Here is a 21,906-nt window from a genome sequence, read left to right as displayed (position 1 = left end):
CAGCGCCGTCTCCTCGGGCACCGGCCACGCCAGCCCACGCAGGACACTAGCAAACACACAACTGTGTGCAGGTGACACAGTGAGCCGACAAGAGCCGCATTAGTCACAACATAAATCCCAGGCAATACTCCTGTGTTGTTGTTGTTGTTGTTGTCGTTTTTTTTTCTTGCATTCATTAGACTCGCTGAAAACCGAAAAACAAATTTCAATTCGGCAAGCATCGATACAATCCGCCTCTGCCACTGGATTGGCTTTAATTCTGATAAATGATGGCGAAGGAGAAGGGGCGGGGGGGGTGAAGATGGCACGCTAGTTTATTTTATTTTTTACCTCTGTAGACGGGCGAGTTCGGGCTCCTCTCGGGCGAGCTCTTGCTGTCGGGGGACCGCCGGTGCCTCCCGATCAGCCTGCCCTCCGCGGAGCCGCCGGCCCCCGGGTTGGAGAGCAGCGGCGTCGGGCTGGGCGGGCTGGGGCAGCGGGAGGACGCCGGTCCCGTGTTGCTGCCCACCGAAAAGGAAGAGGGGGAGCGGGTCGGGCTCTGCTGGTTCGCCCGCAGCAGCTGGTAGGGCACGGTGGCGCGGATGGGCTGCAGCCGGGTGCTGCCGTTGCTGCTGCTGCTGCTGCTGCTGTTGTTGGCGGAGGTGGGGGACGCCGCATTGCCGCGTCTCATTCTCTGCTGCTGCTGCTGCTGGTGAGACGGGTTTGTAGCTGACGCGGACATGCCCGCTGACCGTGCAAGACACTCTCGCTATCGCAGTCCGGCTAATTGGCAGACATCGGTCTCACAGCCCTGGAAATAAAAGAGACAAAAAATAAAAACACCCCGATGGCTTGCGACTGGCATTTAACTTCCTTTCGAAATCGTGCAGTGATAAATAACAGTTGAAAGAGAGCCGCCCCCCCCCACCACCACCTTTTTTTTTATATGTACCGTACCTACATTCAGAAATGTTCGGATGGCCCTCGCACAGACCGAAGTGGCTCTAACATCTCCTTTTTTGTTTGTTTGTTTGTTTGTTTGTTTTGGTTGTATTTTTTTTTTTGCTTGCTTTCAAGGGGCTCGCCCGCTTGCGGTCATTTAAGAGACGGGGGGAGCAGTCGAAATGGATACCAGCCCCGGCTGAAACTGGAGGGGCAGTGTGCCTCCTCGCCGGCCGCCTGTCCGCGCAGACCCGCACCTTCCCCGGTCTTGACTCCGACTGACAGCGGCGGACGGCCCCGGCAGCCCCAGCCACACAGGGGCGGGTAACACCCGCCGGCTCCGGCCGCCTGATTTGCGGCGCACGGCGCGGCGTGCGCGCAACCATAGGTCTGCAGAACCGCACTGACGCTGCACATAACCAATAAGTCCATTGAGGTCTCGGCGAGGAGGAACACAGACGATGCTAAAGACGCCAATTGGCTGTGAGGGGGGTATACAAATTGACAGGTCCCGTTTGTAAAGCAGGCTGCACCATAGTACGGCGTGCGTAAAAAAAAAAATCGGTAATGCTGCCGGGGATTAAGAGGTTGAGTGGGATGGGATTAGTCCACGTTTATTGCTTTGGGCATTTAATTAAAGTCGGACCTGCGACATAAATGAGATTTGTAATACGGATCAATAGGCGATTATAACTAGGCGTGTTCACAATAATAACGCTTAACAGCGGATCGAGGATGGCAGGTTGTGCTCGGCACCCAACCCCGACCAGCACGGTTACAGATCTGTGTAGTTAATAGTATTAATGATGTCACATGGCCTTATTTTCATTCGTGATGCGTGATGTGACTTCGTGTCTCGAAATTACGTTCAATACTGTGTCTTAGTTGTTGGAGACTGGAAATTGAATGTAGCTCGAGTTTCATTATAAACAGGATAACGATAACATGACGAACCTGAACTATGTTTTACCTTATGTAACACTTTGCTACTTTACCGCCTTATCCTGTATTTAGCTTCATTTTTCGTGATATTTAACATGGTATGGAGGACTGTACCTCAGAAAAGGGTAGAGCTAGGATTTATTTGGTAAGTACAGTTGTTGAGAGGAAAGCCTTAAAAATGTTTTTTTTTCTTTGTCTGGGTTTTGCATTATACTTTTCCCAAACCGTGTTAATGTTGCATTAAATTCGCCTGAATATCCTGGAACCACAGAGAGCCATTGATGCGAATTCACATGCACTGAATACAGGCTGTACAACAGTAGGGCAGCAAATTTAAGGAAACTCTAATTTGAGTTTTGCACATCTGCTCAGCTAAACAAAGACAATTGGAGATTTCACTCCCAAAGAAGCCTCCGCAGTCGAAAGATTGAGTTTCTCCTTTTTACTTTTCAGCATGGAATTAACCTCTACTTATTCCTACTTGCGGCCAGGCCAGCTTTTTGTTCCTGCAACAAGAGCTGCAGAAAATCATGTTCTTTAGTTTCTCCATGGAATGTGCAAAAGCAGGGTTGTGAAACTTAAAATATGCCATTTAATATAATCATAAAAATATTACACTATATACATTACAGTCTTGTATTACCATATCAGTTCAGACTTTTTAATGTTAACTCGGCAACCTTACCATTTACCATTTGAAAGCAGTTCGATTATGGATATTCCTTTTCAAACCAACTGATTTTGATGAAAGAAAGTCGAGTGACCTCTGTTAATACCACAACCACCAAGAAAACAGCAAGAAGGGAGTTTTCAACAGTTCTTTATTGACACATAAAAATATTAATCATTTCTACAACAATTTGTGCAGCACATGCAAAAGGTGGTAAGGATCTTGTTTGCTTCATCATTTAGTAAATCTGTGATTCTTTCCAACAAGGATACAATATGAAAACTCAAGTAACAAGAAAAACAAGTTCTTGGAAAGCAGAAATGGAAAATAATTTGAGCAGCAAAAAAACCACAGAGGCCAGTCTGTCTACAAACTCTAACTTTTGTAACACAGCAACATGTAACAGTTTTAGAATTATAGAAATTTCATACATCATGTTTAATATTATCATTAATCAAACAAGGCACAGGACTATGTGAACACGATTCACACAGTTTAGGTTGTCTATACACAAGACAAGGGCAGCATAATGTTTTTAAAAATAAAAACAACCATGTTTCCCAAAACATTAATACCGTATGTCTGTCCTCAGAAATGCTTATTATATAAACTGATAGGAAATATCAGTTTATATAATAAGCCAATATTAGTAATGTATAATATTAATTCAAACTAGATCATGGTAAGAAAGGTGGCACTACTGAATGTTTTTCAAAAAAAGTTGTAACTCATGCTAAGACATAGTCTTAATTTCTTTTTGTTGTCTTGAATGTGTAAATTATTCCTGAGAGAGCCATCCCAAAAAAGCTTTTGAGAGTTTTCTGTGCCATTATCCCTGGTGTCAAAGTCTACTTCAAATTAACACAGACATGTGGTACAGTTACAATTCCACATGTTAAGTATTTTTGCACCTACAATACTGCAAAAAGAAACACACATTGTAACATGTATATAAATATTTCCACTTAACATGCTGTATGTTTGCACTCAGAATATAGACCACAGATGTAGTGTATAGCTATAAATCATGCAAAGCTTGGAATCTACAGAAAAAAAGGAGAAAATGTATTCTACATCCTCATTGTGCAAATCATACTGCATATTTTCATGATAGATAATACATATTAAAAACTTGTAAAGCTCTGAATTTGGACAATTTGCAGCCTTTGTTAAACATTTGATTTGTAGATAGGTTTGTATGTGCCTGTGTCCTCAATATACAGTACCTACTTTTCATGTTTTGATGATGATCATTTCAAGCAGAATAATCCTTTATTTATTTCTTCCCTTAATTGTACATTCTCCAATTTAGGATACATGAGATACACCCCCCTGTGCTGCAAATCACAAAAGATGAAGAAATATTAATCAACAGGTGTCATTCCATCATCACTATCATCATCATCATCTTCTTCTTTTTACCCTATACAGCTCCTAAAATGATCCCGCTCAAGGCTGTATAAGGATAACAGAGCTCAGCCCAGCCAGGCTCCTTAAATCATGCTGCAATTTCCCTTTCTCACTCAAGCTACAATTAGGGGTCAATTCACCAAACCCTTTTGGAAACAGATGAGACCATTAAATCAGAGAAAGGTGCGTTCAAGGTGCATCCATCCATCGCAAACCTTTTAAAAATTAAGTTTTAATTAACTCCTCATTTTTGTATTAGCTAGCAGCAGCTATTTTGTGTATTCTAAAGCACGTTAGGAGCTGGCAAGTCCTCGCAGCCTTCAAGTGTCTATAAATCAGAAAAAGGTCTATGCAAGCAGTTACAGTTATAGTCCTCAGGAAACACTACAGTATTTCATAGGTAATTAAAGATAAATAATTCCTTTAATATCCAAAAAGTTGCATTTGGTCATAGATAAGCCCTGTATTTAGAGAGTAGATGGAATGCAAATCTCAAAACTCTTGAGGCCTGTGATAAATTTATCAAGGTGAAAGGTTTTTAGACAGTGCCTCACTGTCTTATTGCTTACTGCTGGCAGATTTTTATGTTTTTTTTTACTTTACTTATAGTTTTACAAGAATAATAACCTGATGCTCTCTAGAACCCTTTTCATGATGCTTTCGTTAATGTAAAGAAAACTGAAGGGAGAACTTGGTGTGATCAAGTCAGATGTAGCCCCTCCTGCAGGTGTTCTTTGCAAGGTACAGTATTTGTTATCAAACACAGTTCAATTAAATAGAAAGGACCATGTTCTATATTAACTGCAGTGGTGTCTATAAACAGGCTAAAAACAAGAGGAGGCCATTCAGCCTAATCAGATGAGCAGAAGGAGTGAAATAATATTCTCCTTTAGAAACAAAATGATTTAGAACAGTTTTTGAAAGACAGCAACACTTCTCTTAACATGTAGCTATGACACTGTGTAAACAATTTCACCAGTGACTGCTGGTAGACCCGGATTTTCTCTGCACCAGCTAAAATTTGATACTTTTTATATTCAAAGGAACATTCTAAGAGCTTGTAATTGTTGCAAACGAGTCAATACAACTTCCAATTAATCACAGAAATTAAAAATATTAAGCCACTTGCAACAAAAACATTTAAAAGTGACAAGATGACAAGTAACTGCATTCTGCTGAATTATTAGGAGTCGCAGAGCACAGAGTTTTCCAGAGTGAAGTCGTATCGGAAGCTGGCCAAATTATCATTGAAGTCCCGAGACAAGAGCGCATCTGGAAGATCAGCGAAGCCCGTCTGCAGGGCAAGAATATGGGGAGCCAAGGTGAAAGGCACGTCTCCCAGGAGCTCCGGCATCATCGGGGAGCTCTCCACACTTTGATTCGTCACCGGTGCGAGCTGGGCGCTGTCGACAGGCAGGGCTGGAGCTGTGGAGGATTTCTAAAAAGACGACAGAAAGAAAAGAACGCCATGTAACTCTGAGCAAAAATAAAATGTAATTCCGAGTTAAAATAACAGCACGTGGAATTCACCCCCATAACTCTTAAATATCTGACACACACACATTGATGAAGAGTAAGCTGATGTGAAGGTCGCATTACTTACAACTGAGGTGAAATATAAGGTGTGTAGAAACAACAGGCATATAAATATGTTTAAAACACAAATAAGTTCAATATCCATTATGCAGAGCTGTAAAGCAAATGCTGATATCTAATCCCTGTTACAGGGGGGTGTTAATGTGCAAGCTACAGAGGACAAGTAAAACTTAATTCCATGCTGAAAAGTAGAATTGAAAAAAAAACATTTCAGCATTGAACCTCTTCAGAAGTTTAGGAGAAATAAGTGAAATGAGAGAAGATGAAACTATGAAGGTAAAAAAAGAAAGAAAAAAAAGATAATGTGAGAATGGATACAGGGAGAGATATTTCCATTGGAGCCACACAATGGCTCATTGGTCCGGAGATTTTCCTGGTTTCCACCTCCTCTCCAGACGAGACTCCAATCCACAGCGGAACCTGCACCCAGCAAACTCTGGTCCCCAGTCATCCAGCTGGCTGGACTGGAGCAACTGGGGTTTAAGTACCTCACTCAAGGTACAGCAGCACTGTCTGCAATGAGGACTCAAACCCCACAACCAGCCGGTTGTGAATCCGGAGACTAAGCCACTACACACTACACTGTCCCCATAAGACTAAATATGGAGGGGTAAAAAGATGGGGCAAGGATTTGAACTTGTTGGGAGACCAAATCCAGGGGAAATGTGGGAGGGGAGTGTGGAACGCGGACAACCCAAGGCAATCAACCCCATGAGGAATTCCCACACGCAAAACCACATCTCACTTGTCCTTCTTTTCCACCACAACGCCCTTTATATTCCCAAGGTCAAACAAACCCTCCATTTTACAGGAGGGCCATTTATCTGGAACCTTGTTTTCAGAGCCACCAATCTTCTCTTGCCACTTCCATCACCTAATCCACACAGATGTCCACAGCTCCCTTAACTACCCACAGTCCCCATCTACACCACGCAATTTGTCTTACAAGAGAAACTGCACCACCTGTAAATACAGTATACTGTATATTCAGGGGCCCCACATACACATTAGAGGTATCATGTTAGTCTAGCCATCTCATTTATTCCACGTGTTGCACAGGGTGCCCTGTGATTAAACACTGGCTGATCTTTACAAGGAAGATATCACAGTGGCAGGAACCAAAAGTCTCTCCAAGCCAATATATCACTGTTGCGTCTCTTCTGGCCATGATCACACTGGCCCTTCTGTTTGTCCCTTCACAGGGATTCAAAAACTCCTACTACAGAAAAACCAAAAACACATTATCCTTAAAATAAATAAAGCTCTCCATTCATTTTTGGGCATTTAATCTTCCACACCTTTCCTGTAATTCATCTCCCAGATTTCCGTATCTCCGGTCTGACTTGCTCACCTCCATCAATTCTCTCATTATTCTTCTTTTTCTTCTCTTAACCTCATATTCCTGTTCTCTCCCCCCTTCCTCACACACCTGAAGAGGGTTCAAAGCAGAAGCATTGTGTTTCATCTCACCTTTCTACTGTTTTGCAAGTAATTAACCTGTAGGCCTACTTGTTCTGTCGCAGCCTGAATAAATTCAAAGAGGAGCAACAAAAATTATTCCTGGTCTCAGTTCTCTCACATATAGGCGGGTTAGAAGAGAGAAATCTTCTTTCAGAGCTGAACAAATGAGAGTGAGCGGAGATTTGATTCAACTGTTTAAAATCCTAAGAGGCATCGCTAGGGTCAAACCAGGGGACTGTTTCACACTCAGTAGTGAAACAAGGACATAGGGACACAAATGGAAACTAGAAAGAAATTCATTTAGGACTGAAAATAGGAAACACTTCTTTATACAAGGAGAGGGTAGATGTAACACCCAGGTGGTTGAGGCCAAATATCTGGGATCCTTCAAAAAAGCAGCTGGATGATACTTTAGATTCCATCTATTTTCTACCTGCTTTAAGCAACACGGGGTCACGGGGGAGCAGCCCAGCAAACACCAGGGGCAAGGTGCAATACACTCTGGATGGGACATCAGTACATCACAGGGCACACACTCGCACACACACTCGCACCAGGGCCAGTTTTCGCAGAGCCCAATGAATCTACTAGTCTGCCTTTGGACTATAGGAGAAAACCAGAGCACCTGGTGAAAGCAGGGAGAACGTGTCAACTCAGATAGCGCCCCAGGTCCGGAATTGTACCCTAGGCCCCAGCACTGCGAGGCAGCAACGCTAACTGCTGCAGCACCGTGCTACTCTAACATTAGATTCCCGTGGACACTAAACTACCAAGCACCAGGATGGCCCGTATGGCAGCCTCTCATTTCCAGCCATTCTGAAGTGGGCACTTGTGAAAGCACAGCTCCATGGATTTTTTAACCCGTGAGTATTCTCTTACTTCTTGTAAACGCAATAAGACCCGGAGTGTTGGAAACCAAATCTGGGTTTGAGCAGTGATGTATCTTGAGTAAGGCACTTCACTCCCATCGTTCCAGTAAAATACCCATCTGTACAAACTTAAAAAGGCTTTGGACTTCAATTATTAAAAAGAACTCTAAAACTCTCAAAGCCCAACGACATCTTCTCAATGAACTATGAAACACAAACCAGACAACTTTTGATTTTATGACTTCTATTTATGAAAATTAGGAGACCTACAAATATTTTTGCATAGTCTTTGTAACACAAATTTGTACTGAAGTTACATGAAATACACTTATACCACTCCCCACACACGTATTGCCTAAAATACAAGAGGTAAGTATTACAAAATTTTTTCAGTACAACATGCTAGAAATACCTGATGAAAGCAAATTGTATAAAAATATAGTTGTGCGTAGTAACACTCGGTCATTGATGCATGAAATCACCAATTTGGAAAATATATAACTAATTACTTGTTATCTCAAATAGCCAAGAGTCATCAAGGCTAATGATTGAGTTATTGAACAGCTGCACTGCGACTGTCAGCTTTATTCCTCAGTGTAGCATGACTGTTTCTACGCACTGTGATATATTCTGACAAAACGTCTCTTTACCACCCTCTCCTTACACTGGCAGAGCCCCTCATCAATCTGCACACCCCAGTGAGTTCCAGCACTCACACTGTATGTGCGGCAGTACAGCATCCGTGTAACAACCTCGGCTGTCATACAAAAATAAAATTCATAACGCAAACTTCTCAGGCCATTTATTATGAAGCTACAGTGTATGGGGCTATCGGAGCTTTCACTAAGAGAATACATAAATCAACATAATTTTGTGTGCAACAACTTTTAAGTAACCATATCTGCAGATACAGGTTAGCTGGATGGTATTTCATCTGCTGTTGACGGTCGGGTGGAGCAGTGGTTAGGATGTCTGGACCCTTAACTGGTTGTGGGTTCAAACCAAAGATGAGACACTGCTGCCTGACCTGTGAGTGTGGCAGTTTGCCCAGAATAACCCCCCTGTTAAAAGACCTAGCTGGACAGTTTACGGGGTGCAAATGTATGTCGTTTTAAACGAAAGCATGAGTCAAATAAATTAGAAGTAGTAGTAATTAGTACGTGGCTGTCATGAAATAAAAAGGAATTCATTTTTAAACTATTACCCCCCCTCCCCCTTTCTTGTTGATGAACTTGATGAATGCATGTTCTTTTCCAGTTGTGCAATCTTGCCTTGAAACGTCCATTAGCTTGTGCACCTGATAAGGCCTTATTTTTGAAGTGCTGACTTGCCAAGGCTTCATGGTCAGTAGATCATGATTTATGAAACATTCTGGTTTAATGTCTAATCCGAAGGACAGTACCTCTTATAGCACAATGTCCCCTGTCACTGTACAGCAGTATTGGTTTAGAAATTGTGGTCTACAGGGAATAGCACCGCTTACTGGTCTACCAGCACTATGTGAGAGAAATCCTAAGGAAAACTCTACTGTCTGCAATACTGTACAATTGCTTGTTTCTGAAAAAAAAAAATCAATCTTTTTAACTCGATATTCATTTTTAAAAACAATTTAAATATTGTCATTTTTTAAGCATCTCATTCTCATAAATAGAACTTATTCTAAGTATTTGCAAAAGATTTGCAAAATCAAACAGTATTGCTCCAGAACCTCAATTCTCTTATTAGAAATGATAGTTATATGTCATTCTTGTTTATAAACCTCTTCAATGTGTGCAGAAAAACAATCCTGTCCTCTGTATTGATGCCATATGAATTTTCATTATGCAAATAATGAAAATTTCAGATTAAATATTAGCTTTTCATTGGAAAGATTATTTAGTCATTTTCAGACATGCAGTTACACCCTATTAAGCTTCTTTGTAATAGATACTGAAAAAATCCTGTTGGCTAACCGCACGAATATTGAACAGGGTACAGGCTTTCTCTAGATGTGATTGCTAGGGTAAGGCAGAAAACACAGTGTGTTATTTCACTGGCCCAACTCAGATTTCACTTGTCACGTACAACAAGAGAACAAGAAGAAAGGTAGAGTCCCAATTCCTTTAGCCTTCATCTCTATAGTGTCTGGGGATGTACACAACAAATGCCATTGTTTTAAAAAAAGACTATAAGGAATGTGGGGTAAACATCAGCACCAAAACAGATACTAAACTCATTTCTGTATTCATAATAAATACTGTTGCTGGCCCTTTAAGACAAGTGCAATACAGCATGGAAGAGAGCCAAGAAACAAAAACAAGCCTTACAATAATACACACTCCATTTCTTTAAAAAATGGCATCTTGAGACAACCAGTTATTAACACCTGACCTTTCCAGGGTACCACTTAGACTTGAAAGCACAAATAAAATAACCCTTATTTGCTCTTTTCTACTGTTACAACTGGGCTCCCTACAGTAGGGTTGACTGTGAATTAGTTGTGATTTCCAAAAACAGCTATTAAACAAAGGTCAGGAGGCAACTGTGAAATGACCTCCAAAGCTATCAAGTTTAGCCCTGCATTATTTATAGCTAATGAGCACATCTCAGAGATGTACAGAGCCCTCCTTATATTATACACACAACAAATCAATGGCCCCTACAGATGATTTATTTATGGAATTTAACTAGAAGGGTGCACCAACACAGATAAAGGTCTTACATTAAACTACTTTGGACCTTTTAAAATGTTTGTAGTTGTATACATAATGTACATAAAGCATTAAAATGATAAACAACTGCAAGAAAATCATTATTCTAAACCTTCCCTACATGTTGCCATGGGTTATACACAATAGTTTACGTAGGGAGATGTCATTTTAATTATAAGCTTTTGGATTATATGCTATTTTAGATTCTCAATTACTTGTTTTTCTCTTCAGTGGCATGTCAGTTTTTATGCAATTATAGACTTATTATAGACTAGATGTTCTAGGATCCAGATATTAATAAAATAAGCCCAAGATAAAGTTTAACATTATTCAATATTTTTTTTGTAAATGTTATCCTTTCAGAATAAGGAATGTAAGTAACCAAAATACGTTCAGCTGGTATTACCAAGTATCTTTAACACTTCCAATGTCTAGTTATTTTTTACATTAGTTTTTTGAAAAAGAGGATAAATTATATTGTGAATGGCTTTTAATTTACTGCAGTTGACAAACTCAGTTTTCATGAGTGAGATATCAATTTGTAAAACATCACGTTTGCATTTTAAGATTTTCCACAAATAAAAATATATATTTTGAGTTATTGCGAACACACCCCTAAAAGTACTTTTACTGTATTTTCAGAGACAGCACATTCAAGCACAAGGTGAATTTTTGCATTTAAAGTCAACTATTTTGTTACAGTTGTGACCGTTTGCTTCTGTTTTGAACACCTGTGCAGCGCTGCGTGTCAAGAACCACATGTTTAACAGTGCAAGACGCATCAAAAGTGTATTGCATAATGCTACATATAGAAATGAAGCCAATTCACAACAGAAACACAAACATTTTGCTTACAGGACTGATCTGTAAAATATCCAGGAACCGGCTTTTTAACTGGAAACTGTTTTCTCACCTTAATTTTTCTTATAATTCCAATAAATAATGCCACTAAGGTATCTGTGTTCAGTATCCCTTTTTCACAAGGATAGAAAATCAAAGAAAATACACAGAGGAAAAAGACAAACATCCCAAACAGGTCAACATTTGTCAGAAACCATTAGCGGATACAATCAAATCTTTATATTAATTAAAAAAATTAATTGGTAAAGGGGGTGGTCTTTCTACTGCTTTACTTATTTTAAACACTTGGTGAAAAGGGTGTTTTTTTATTCCAGAAAATATATCCTCTGAAGAAGTGTATGGAGTAGTACTGTATATAATACATGGCAGTGCCACAGCTTCATAAGTATAAGTCAACCTGAGACTCATCAGTAAGATAGTCTGAAGTCAGAGCTGAGCTTTCCACCACCATCTGAATTCCTCATATTGCGTCTTCAGATTATTTCTGAACAGCAAACACTGCATCACACTAAACAGGAGAATGAATCAGTAATCATGTCTCTAAACACTTAAGGAATGAAATAAAAACACATAAGAATCTCATCTGCAAGATCTGTAAGAACAAAGGTGTATTTCCCATTTCTGATTTGTATGTGCTTGTTTGGCCCCAGTCAGGATAATATTACAGTAAGTTTACCTTATGGAAAGGGATATGCAACCTTAATTAAAGCATAGCCTTTCTAAAATCTCTGCTGGATTATTATAATCAGCAGTGTAATCCAGTGCTTATTCCCCTTTACTTCACTTAATAGGAATTAAATGTATTGTTTCTCAACCTGTTATATTATAGCTCCTGACACTATGCTTGTGAATGCAAAGACTGGATAGCTGCAGAAACCTTGTTTTTTATTTTACCCCCGGAATTTGTAAGCGAAAGAGCGATACTAAATTTCATCTGAACAAATGTATTATTAGATTGAAAACAGGACTGCCTTGAAGCACCATATTGCTTGAAGAATAATTTCAAACATTTTAATGGAAAAATGTACAACCACCGCGGCAATATTTTACAATTTAAAAGCCATTTGATTCTGGACATTCCTCTTCAAACCACATGATTTAATAAAAGAAAATCTAATGGCTTCCGTCAATATCGCACAAAAGAAAACAGCAAATAGACCATTCTCAACAAGTATTCATTCTGATCCATAAAATAAGAATTTCTATGTCAATTTTTAATTAAATCTATAAAAATAGCTAATATTAAAAAAATGTTTTGTATTAATATATTAATGAATTTGGCCCTCTTACTCAAAACACTTTAAAATCATACTGAAAAAAGGGCACAACGCAAAACCGTAAATAATCTATCTGTATGTTACCGGTGTGAAGTTTGTATGCTCTCCCTTTGTTCACATGTGTTTCCTCCTACATTCCAAAGACATACTGCAAGGTTAATTGGCTTTTGGGAGAACTGATCCTGGCGTGTGTGTTTCTGTGTCTGTGTGTGCCCTGTGATGGACTGGCATCCCATCCAGGGTGTATCCCTGTGTGTGTCTGTGTGTGCCCATTGCTTGCTGGGACAGGCTCTGGCTCCTATGTGAACCTGCATTCAATAAAAGTTAGGAAATGGGTGGATGTGAAACTCTAGTGAGTCTACAGTTTCTTCCAAGGAGAAGCAAACATTTTAGCATTCATTTTCTTAAACAGAAAAGCAGTACAATGTGACCCACCTTAAAATCCACTCCTCATGCTTCGAACCTGAGTTTTGGGTTTAGACTAGATCAAATACCTACTCAGACAAGTTTCTGGACAGAAACCTGACACAGTCTGCATTTTCATTATAACTGTAATTTGGAAAATAAAATGTGCCAGAATTTTGATTCGGACATCTTTCAGTCTAGTTATTTGGACAACGTGAAGTAAACATTTAAAATGTTTCTATTTTTTATAAGAAAATAGTCACACAATGCGTGATATCCTGGCTGCTTTCAAGATGTAGTTGGACGAGACCTTTGGCTCCATAAACTAATAAAAACCACATGACTTAAATGGGAAGAATAGCTTCCTTAAAGTGAACAGAGGGTCATGAAGAATTGTAACAGCAGGAGTGTTGATGCAGAGGATATAGTTGGTGACACCTGTGCACTGAGATGCATGTCAGTCAGTTCTGCAAGCACAGAGGTACCGTCTCCTCCGAATTCCTTTCTCTACTGCTTGCGTCAGGTACACCCTAACAATATGTTCCATTGGCTGCTCCCACCTATCTGTTTGCTTAATTGCTAATTCAGTTGTATAGTTGAGCAGATGGCCGTTTGAAGGTCCTGTTCTGGAATATTAATAATAATAATAAACTTTATTTTATATAGCACCTTTAAAGGTGGCTTATCAAAGCGCTTTACAGTATGAGAACAACAATAAAAAGAAAACACAAGATAAAACACGATTAAAATATAGAGAGGAGACCGTGGATGGTGGTACTAGGAAAAGCAGAGGGGTGAAGAATGGAACCAGTTAAGTAAAGGCTCTTCTGAAGAAGAAGGTTTTGAGTCTGGATTTGAAGGAGTTTAGAGAAGGTGACTCTCTGATATCCTTGGCCAGAGAGTTCCAGAGCTTGGGACATAACAGTAGAAGAATGAACAGGAAGGTTCAGTATTTGACTATTCTTACTCTCATCTAGGCCTGAAATTGATCCCAGCTCCCCAACACCGCGAGGCTCAATGCTACGCACTGTGCCACCGTGCTACCCTTAAATCTTCATCATTAATACAATTCATCACTTCAAGTGCCTCATCCATAGGCTTCACACCTTGATGAAACCTAAATATCCAAGAAAAAAAACTCCTAAGAGCTCATGCACTTAAATGATTATCAGCACTAAAAAGAAGTCAAACTCAGCATGCAAATGCAGGTACTTCCTATTCAACCTCAAAAATAACTGTATTTTGTCATACTGTATTTAAAATTCAGTTATCTTTTTTGTTGAATATCATATTCCTATTATACAGCTAATCGGAGGCATTAGTTAAAGACAAATCATACCCATGAAGGCTCTACAAAAACTTTTACTCCTTCTGGAACAGTATTCTTGCTTTGGATTTTCTGCTTCTGTTCTTCCACAGTCTCCCCTACAAAGCAAAAAACAAATCAGGCAAATTGAAAACAAACTTTAACACATAAATAGAAATGCAATGTAGTTATTCATGACAATTACAGGGCATATGTTGAATTGCATCGCATTTTTTCCCACTTTATAAACGTTGACATTTTTATTTGCAAGACTGAAATGTTTCAAAACAATACTGGATGATCTGTTTTAAGTTCTAACAACCTTATCGTCCCTATCACAGTGCATAACCGCGGTGCACAGACAAGTGTTAAAATTGAGAGCTGACCTATATTCATCACGTGAAATGTTTCCAAAAAAAACAATAAAAACATTATTTAGAAGAGCTTAAGAACCTGGAATCTTAAGAAATGGAGGCCTCTGAGCGGCACATCCAATAAAGTTGCCTACACCCTAACCTTAAACTGGAATTTCAAAGCAGGGCAGGGTGGGAATAAGTCTATCAGGGGTTTCTCAGCTGTCCTCGTACCCTTCCCCCCCATGATGGACTCAGGTATTGTAGCTGATACTTGCGATTCCCAAAATTGGGTGGGTGTAACAAAAAAATTGCCAAGTCTACTTTAAAAAAAAAATTGTTTCTCAATAACCTGAATTCGGAAACACAGAAAGAACAGCTAATCTCCTGATCATCGAATTGCAGCCCGCTCTCTTTTTATATTTTACCAGAGTTACCACAAGTTCACAACAAGCTTAAGCACTAAATCATTTTTTAGGGCCCACGAGTCAATAATGTGGATTAACTGTGATTAATGTGCGGTTTTCTGATAACGTTAGTGGATTAGACAGTATTAGGCCTCTCAGGAACTTTGTAACACAACCCTAGCAGTTGCTAGACAGAATACAAAACATTAACATTTCTTTCCTGTATACAGTATATCAACTCACCATATGTGCTTGACCAGGGAATTTTTTAGGTTACCTAATTAAGGGCAGATGCTGCTATGATAAACAGTATTTTCTCTGAGATTTATTTCACCTTTTTTTTATTTTCTGGACTTCAGTCTTCCCAATTCATGCCATTCCTTGATCTTAAAAATATATCTGGGTTTTATACTGCACTATATTTCTCATACTCAATGTCAGGCACACTCATATGCAGTTTAACCTGTGTGAAATCACACACAACACATCACAACAAATTGTTGTGAATTGTTCATTACTGTAGACACTAATATTGAAAGAAAGACCCCCACTCCAAAAAAAAACGTTTTGAAAATTCAAAGTCATGAGCAAGTCCATTTCTCTGGATCACTATCACACATCTGCCACATGACAACAATGACATTTGGACAACGCCTGTAATACCCACTAATCAGACACAGCATGCTGTTGCAAGAGCTGAGCTTTTTCATGGATAAGGACACCCTGAAGAGTCCTGCTGCCTCAGGATGGGCTGCTATCTCTCTCCACAGCACAACAGAGGGGCGCACAACAGTCACAACCCCTCTGGAAGATTGCCATATTTAGGCAAGTCACGTCAGCTACCTTTTGTGAATACTTGCCAGTTAGGAAATAACTTTCGAAATGTCATAATGAAGGGCGACGATATCTGCAAAGATGGTTCACAGGTGTCTCCGTCGCCCTGTCCAGAAGGGACATGATTCGTGTACATTTGACATGCAGAGTTTGATACATGAGCCAGCACTGAATGAAAGGCAAATGACAAATCTAACCCCCAGCTCAATTATGCAGAAAAAGCAGGAAAGCTAACGTCTGGAGATGATTTAGTGAGTGTGACTTCTGATGCACACCCAGTAGAACACGGTGGACTTTAAGGAGGATCAGCCACAATACAGTTTCAGAATCACATACCGCCTGGGAATGAAGGATCACGAATTCACCAGACAGGGCATTCTTGCCTCCATGAAGCTGGAACTGCTGTATCATTAAACAGGTCAGGGCTGAGATTCAGAGGGGGAAGCTATGTAGAGAGTTACAACTGCGCCGCAGTCCGGAATGATGATCAAGTTCATCCCAAAGCCATGCCTGGTTGTTAAAATTAACTGGAATAACATTTTGACTAATACCCTAAATTTAGAAAAACTATAAGGTTTGGGTTTGAGATTGCCAGGTGGTTGGAATTAACATTAAACGCCTAGTAACCAGTAAAGGCATGTACTGTACCTGGGCTCAGGCTAAGCTCCATGATTGGAGGGTTCAGGTGTGGGTTCAGCTCTGGGGCACTGGATGTTCATAACAGAAATCAGGCCTGTCATCCAGCCGTGAGACTGTCTGATGCTGCACTCAGCCCATTTACAGTATAATCTGCAGTGATCACAACTGCCCCTTAGACAAGAAGCCATCGGAAGGACAGCATTCCAGCGAGATCTCCCGAACTGATCCCTACTAAGCGCTCTTAGGACAAGTCTTAGAGGGCAACAGCAGACCATTCACTACACCTCTTGCTGGGTCCCCTTTTTGTTGGAAATTTCAGAATAATTAAAGACGTTGCAAACATTGTTTAATAATTATGCACTGATACAATCAACCATTCAGAAAAAAAAGTATATAAATACATCTTTGTCAAAAAAAAAAACCTTGAGCTCTAGAAAAGTTGAGCAGCACAGTTATAGTGAAAGACTAATCCATGCATTGCATAAGGTGACATAAAACACAAAAGCTCAAACCAGATGATGCACTGTTTGTAGAAACATGTGCTGCAAGGCACAAATCTGTATGCCAGTCTGGACACCCCAGCATGGGATTTTAATTCATGGGATTTTAAGCCATAAGTGTTCCCAGAATTACCAGTAAAACAGCAAACAAAAACAACAATCCACATGTTTCTCCCACAGCCTTTTGTTATTTATGGAGAAGTTTGTTCATCCAACATTTAAGGAATCATCTTCTGAAATGCAACCCATTAATCATCTTAAGTAAAAATAAATCAAAATAATATGTACTGCTTTTGACTCAACTGTTTCAGTAAAAACACTACTTTTCTCAGAAACCTAAGCGCACATGTTATAATGCTAATAGAGATGTGTCAGCTATGCCTGTCACTGGAAGATCACAGTTGCATTAAACCTTACTTTGAAAAATATAAGCTAATAAACTTTCTGGTATTCAACCACAAAAGTCTCAAATACCAGCACAAAACACACAATATTATTGGCATCTTATGGGACATTCAAATCCAAACCACAAAACATGACATTGAAAATTGTATTTCTACAGCCGGCATACAACAGCTCCCTTAAAAAAGCTTTTCTGAATGACCCATGACATATCTTATTGAGTTTGTATCAGGATGGCCCACTGTGGCGCAGCTAATTTGAATTGTAGCGGAGTTTCCTATAAAATAATCTTAAAGGACGAGATAGACTTCAAACTCAAAATAGTATTTCCCCCCCAAACCAACACTGCAAACTTTAAAATTACAGTCTGGCACAAACATACTGTTCAGAAATACTGTATATGTCTGTTAAATCTCCAGTACACTTGGCAGAGGAAGAAAACAGAAGGCCTTTCACTTCCAGGATCTATAGTATGCAGGCAGCTGAACTTCTTTATTATTGAGGACAATTTCGAGGGCCTGAAAGCAGAACAGCTGTTGCTTTCAGTGCCCATGCAGCCTGCCATTCACCCATGAAAGGAAAGCACTGACTGTAAATTGGCCTAGATATCTCACCAAGCACGTTCCCCACTAACCGACTGCATATAAAAGAGATATGTTCATTCTTCATGTGAATTGGTGGTTTTAATTAATTGAATTTCTTGCACTAGCAATAAAAAAAACCATGGAAAATGTGCCTATGAAAGTTATGAAAAAACAAAAAAATATTACAAAGCCAGTTTTACTTTTCCTTTGTTGCAAGAAAACAGGAACCAATATAGATGCATTATATTGAATGTACTGGGAATAAATATGTCAACAAATGGTAGTTTTATAATAATATAAGGAAACAGGAGATGTTGACGCAGCACTGTGTTGTGTTTCAGCTTCAATTAAAAATAATTCACGTTTTCCTCATTCTTAAGAGAGGCATGGCCAGTTATGGACATTGATCATCTTTGAACACTTTTCATAATACCTACATGTGCTTCAAGAGCTGAAGGATTCAAATCCTAATGCCATAAGGTGGAGACCTTAAAGAATGAAGAAACGTCGACTTAATCACAGATATTCAGGAGGGAACAACATACATGTGAAGAAGCACCATGAGATTTCTTTTGCACATGTGAACTCAAATAACAACACGTTGTTATTATGTCGTGTACGTGTTATGCAACGTGTACACGCTGATATGTTACAAATAACATATCAAATAACAACAAGCCTCTTGTGTTAGTAATGGCCTCTAATTATGCTTGAAGCCTCTGTATTACAAACTCAATGAAGATTATGAATTGAAGAGTGTTAGTCAAAGGCATGTTAGTTTTAGGACAGAAATGAAGGGTACTAATTATATATTATTATACTGTATGTCTATATAACACCAAGTGTTTTCTGTCTAGTATCGCCAGTGAGACTACTACATAAAAAGCAGATGCCTGACCGATATGGATAGGACTTTCAGAAGATCACGTTTATACAGCACAGAGAGAAACAGTCCAGAAAAAAAGTTAAGCCTTTTCTATACATTAATGTTTTCTGTCATATGTTGAGTTGGACATATTTAACAATGCAAGTCAGTGAAAAGTCAGAATAAAAAAAATATGCTTGAAGTCTGAAAGATAATTTAAATTAAACAAATGTATCAAAATAAACAAATTTAGCAATTCCATATGTTGAGCAGAATGAAAAAGGCACAGCCCTGGGTGAAACCATGCCTAACACTTAAAGTAAATTGAAATTAAAAGCAGCTATAAGGTTGCACCTATACCAATAATTCCTACATTTTGAAATTATATGTTTAAAATATTGTTTCTTACTAGTCAGTTATTTCTATTTATATATCCATCACAAGTATCAACAGACATACATACTGTAAACTTGCCTGCAAAAATGTAAAGCATTTAGAAAACACAAACAAAGATTCAGATCTTTCTACAGTGTGAATGAGGTTCTGTGGAAGAAATGTTTAAAAATGCTCCCCACCAGTCCCTGAATCAAAAACCTTTGCAAAATAGCTGACAGCTTGTTCCATGATCAGAGGCTGAAAGAACTTTCTCTCTAACATAATTCAAACATCTGGTAGTAAATGATTAGTTTTAAAACTTGCCCTGATCCAATCTAAATGAAAAAAAACTTTGATCATTGAAATTTACTAACTCAAAGACATATTATAACACTAACTCAAAAACCTAATGAGATTCATGCAAGTGTAGCAATGATGAACAATACAAAACAACAACCTAATGTGCAACAATGAATTCTGCAATAAATGTGTCTTTAGTGGCATCATTAAATGTTTTAAATGCTTACTTTATTACTGCAATTTTTTTAACAGATGCTTCAATATCTAAGCTACATTTATAATAATATCTAAAAAATATTTTTTAAAAAAATTTAACATACAGAAGCAAAGGCTCGCATTTTGTAGACAAACTGAGACTGTAATGTTTTCAGTCCAGTTACAAACCCAACAACACTCACTTGTCAACACATTAGGACACTTCACTGAGTACCTGCCGGGCCTCTGTGAGCAGCAAGGACAGTCTGAACAGGATTACCTCACCTTCAGCTGAGGTTCGCACGAGGACAGGTGCTTGGGATTGAATCCCACAATGCACTGGTCCTACTGTTCTCAATAGGATTGGGGTTGGAAGATTGTTTTGGCCAAGAAAGATGAGTAATTCTTCTAAGGCCACCCAAATGTTACCTCCCACAATGACAGAATCTTTTCATATTACTTGGTGGTCGCTAATATGTGTTAATTCAATCGTTTCTATCACAGAATATTGGCTTTATCAGCTCTGGGAAGATGGCCCCCCTGCAAACAGCACAAGCACATCTCCAGATTCATTCGCCTGTGCTGCGTTTGCATCGTAAAATACAGCGTTTGAGCCGCTTTGGCTTCCAAAATACAAGGCATTATTTTTTGGGGAGTGACATCACTCAGCCCATGAGGTTGGCCCTCTCCAAACAGCAAAAACAATTTCTCTCGGTTCCTTCACTTGAGCCATTTAGACCAGCATAAGCACTTTGGTTTCTGAGACATTCCGTGAATGTCTGCTGAAAGACTGCTGAAAGCTCTGTTTAGTCATCGCACGTTAGCACCTTTTACCACGGTTCACCATGATATTAGCTAGATTTAAAATTATGTAGCTTTCTGTAATGTGTACACCAGTTTTCTTTTTGTACCATATTACATATTTGAGTTTCTCAAGGCGGTAGTCAGCACCACCATGGTGCAAGGTGGGCATTATTATATATATATAACCTTTCTGTCTGTAAGGGCTCTATGTACAGTATGTATCCTCATTCTACATAATTGCACTTCATTTCAGGATGCAGTAATCTAAAAGCACTAAGAGAATAGGAACTTAATAGCACATACAGTTGTACACCTATAGAAAGTCTACAACACACCCTTGCCAAAGTAATGCATTTTAATGAGGTGTTAAAACCAGCTGTTCCTGTAGGTCTCCTCTGCTGGGTAGATCATCTCAAAATAAAGAGTCAACTATCGGCAACAAGGAGCAATGAAAAGGCCTCCAGGATAAAAGCACAGAGATGGATATAAATATTCAAAGGTTTTGAATATCCCTTGGAACACAGTCAAGAGCATTATTAAGAAGTGGCAGGCATATGGCACCACCAAGACTTTGCCTAAACCAGTTATTTGCTATCCTGTATTTAATGCAAGCACTGTAGGGCTATCAAGGTAACAAAGAATCAAAATACACATTCATAGTGAGTGCACACACAAAACTATCATAGATAACAACTGTAACAACTCCTGTGTTTCCATCTGTTATCATTTAAAGACAACATGGAAGTCATTCTTTCCAAAAATTGTTTAGTCAACATTCTGACTCAATAATGGTTTGTTTGGATTTTTATTCAGAACTGTTAAAATATTATTTATAAACTACATGTCTGACATGGTAGCATTTACAATGTTGTTTTGCAGACTTATTTTAAAATACAGTCAACTAAGGACCTAGTAGTGCTAGTACCAAGACAGAGATACTGTATATTCCAATAGCCTGCTACTTTTAAATTTATGGATTTGCATTAGATTGTTAATTTGAACTTTTTTAACATACGATTTACAAGGGGGAAACAACTTAAACTGATCTTCACCTTTCAAAACTATTAAAACAGCTTTATAAGTATTGAGGCTTGCTAGTTAAGTCCTTACTTCTGAAAATGTGAGCATGCCTTAACTTTCATCTTGCTTTCAAAAAGCATCTCTCTCACTGCGGTTACATTTAGAGATTCAACACTAATTCACGCAATTGAATTATGCAATTAATTCACACAGGCGCACG

The 21,906-nt window shown here is 39.1% G+C and overlaps 2 protein-coding genes across 10 annotated transcripts in view; both read right to left on the bottom strand.

Moving 5' to 3' along the window:
* glcci1a (glucocorticoid induced 1a) overlaps positions 1–1,342 on the bottom strand; it is a 73,639-nt gene extending 72,297 nt beyond the window's left edge. For 2 of the 6 annotated variants that reach the window (XM_088928646.1, XM_088928649.1), the window contains exons 1-2: positions 941–1,338; positions 331–790 (exon numbers count right to left, since the gene is read on the bottom strand). In XM_088928646.1, the coding sequence (XP_088784772.1) occupies positions 331–721 (391 nt within the window). In that variant the 5' untranslated portion in view covers positions 722–790; positions 941–1,338. Of the gene's footprint in view, positions 1–330; positions 791–936 lie in introns of all 6 variants that reach the window. The other 4 variants (XM_088928644.1, XM_088928648.1, XM_088928645.1 and 1 more) reach the window with 4 other exon arrangements.
* Positions 1,343–2,666: 1,324 nt separating this feature from the next.
* Positions 2,667–21,906, bottom strand: part of umad1 (UBAP1-MVB12-associated (UMA) domain containing 1) — a 29,589-nt gene continuing 10,349 nt past the window's right edge. For 3 of the 4 annotated variants that reach the window (XM_088929302.1, XM_088929301.1, XM_088929303.1), the window contains exons 3-4: positions 14,442–14,527; positions 2,667–5,381 (exon numbers count right to left, since the gene is read on the bottom strand). In XM_088929302.1, the coding sequence (XP_088785428.1) occupies positions 5,127–5,381; positions 14,442–14,527 (341 nt within the window). In that variant the 3' untranslated portion in view covers positions 2,667–5,126. Of the gene's footprint in view, positions 5,382–6,890; positions 7,079–14,441; positions 14,528–21,906 lie in introns of those variants that run through there. The other variant, XM_088929304.1, reaches the window with a different exon arrangement.

This window comes from Atractosteus spatula, chromosome 12, assembly GCF_055471065.1.
Source record: "Atractosteus spatula isolate fAtrSpa1 chromosome 12, fAtrSpa1.hap1, whole genome shotgun sequence".
NCBI lineage: Eukaryota > Metazoa > Chordata > Actinopteri > Semionotiformes > Lepisosteidae > Atractosteus > Atractosteus spatula.
This window is presented reverse-complemented; position numbering and strand designations above follow the sequence as displayed.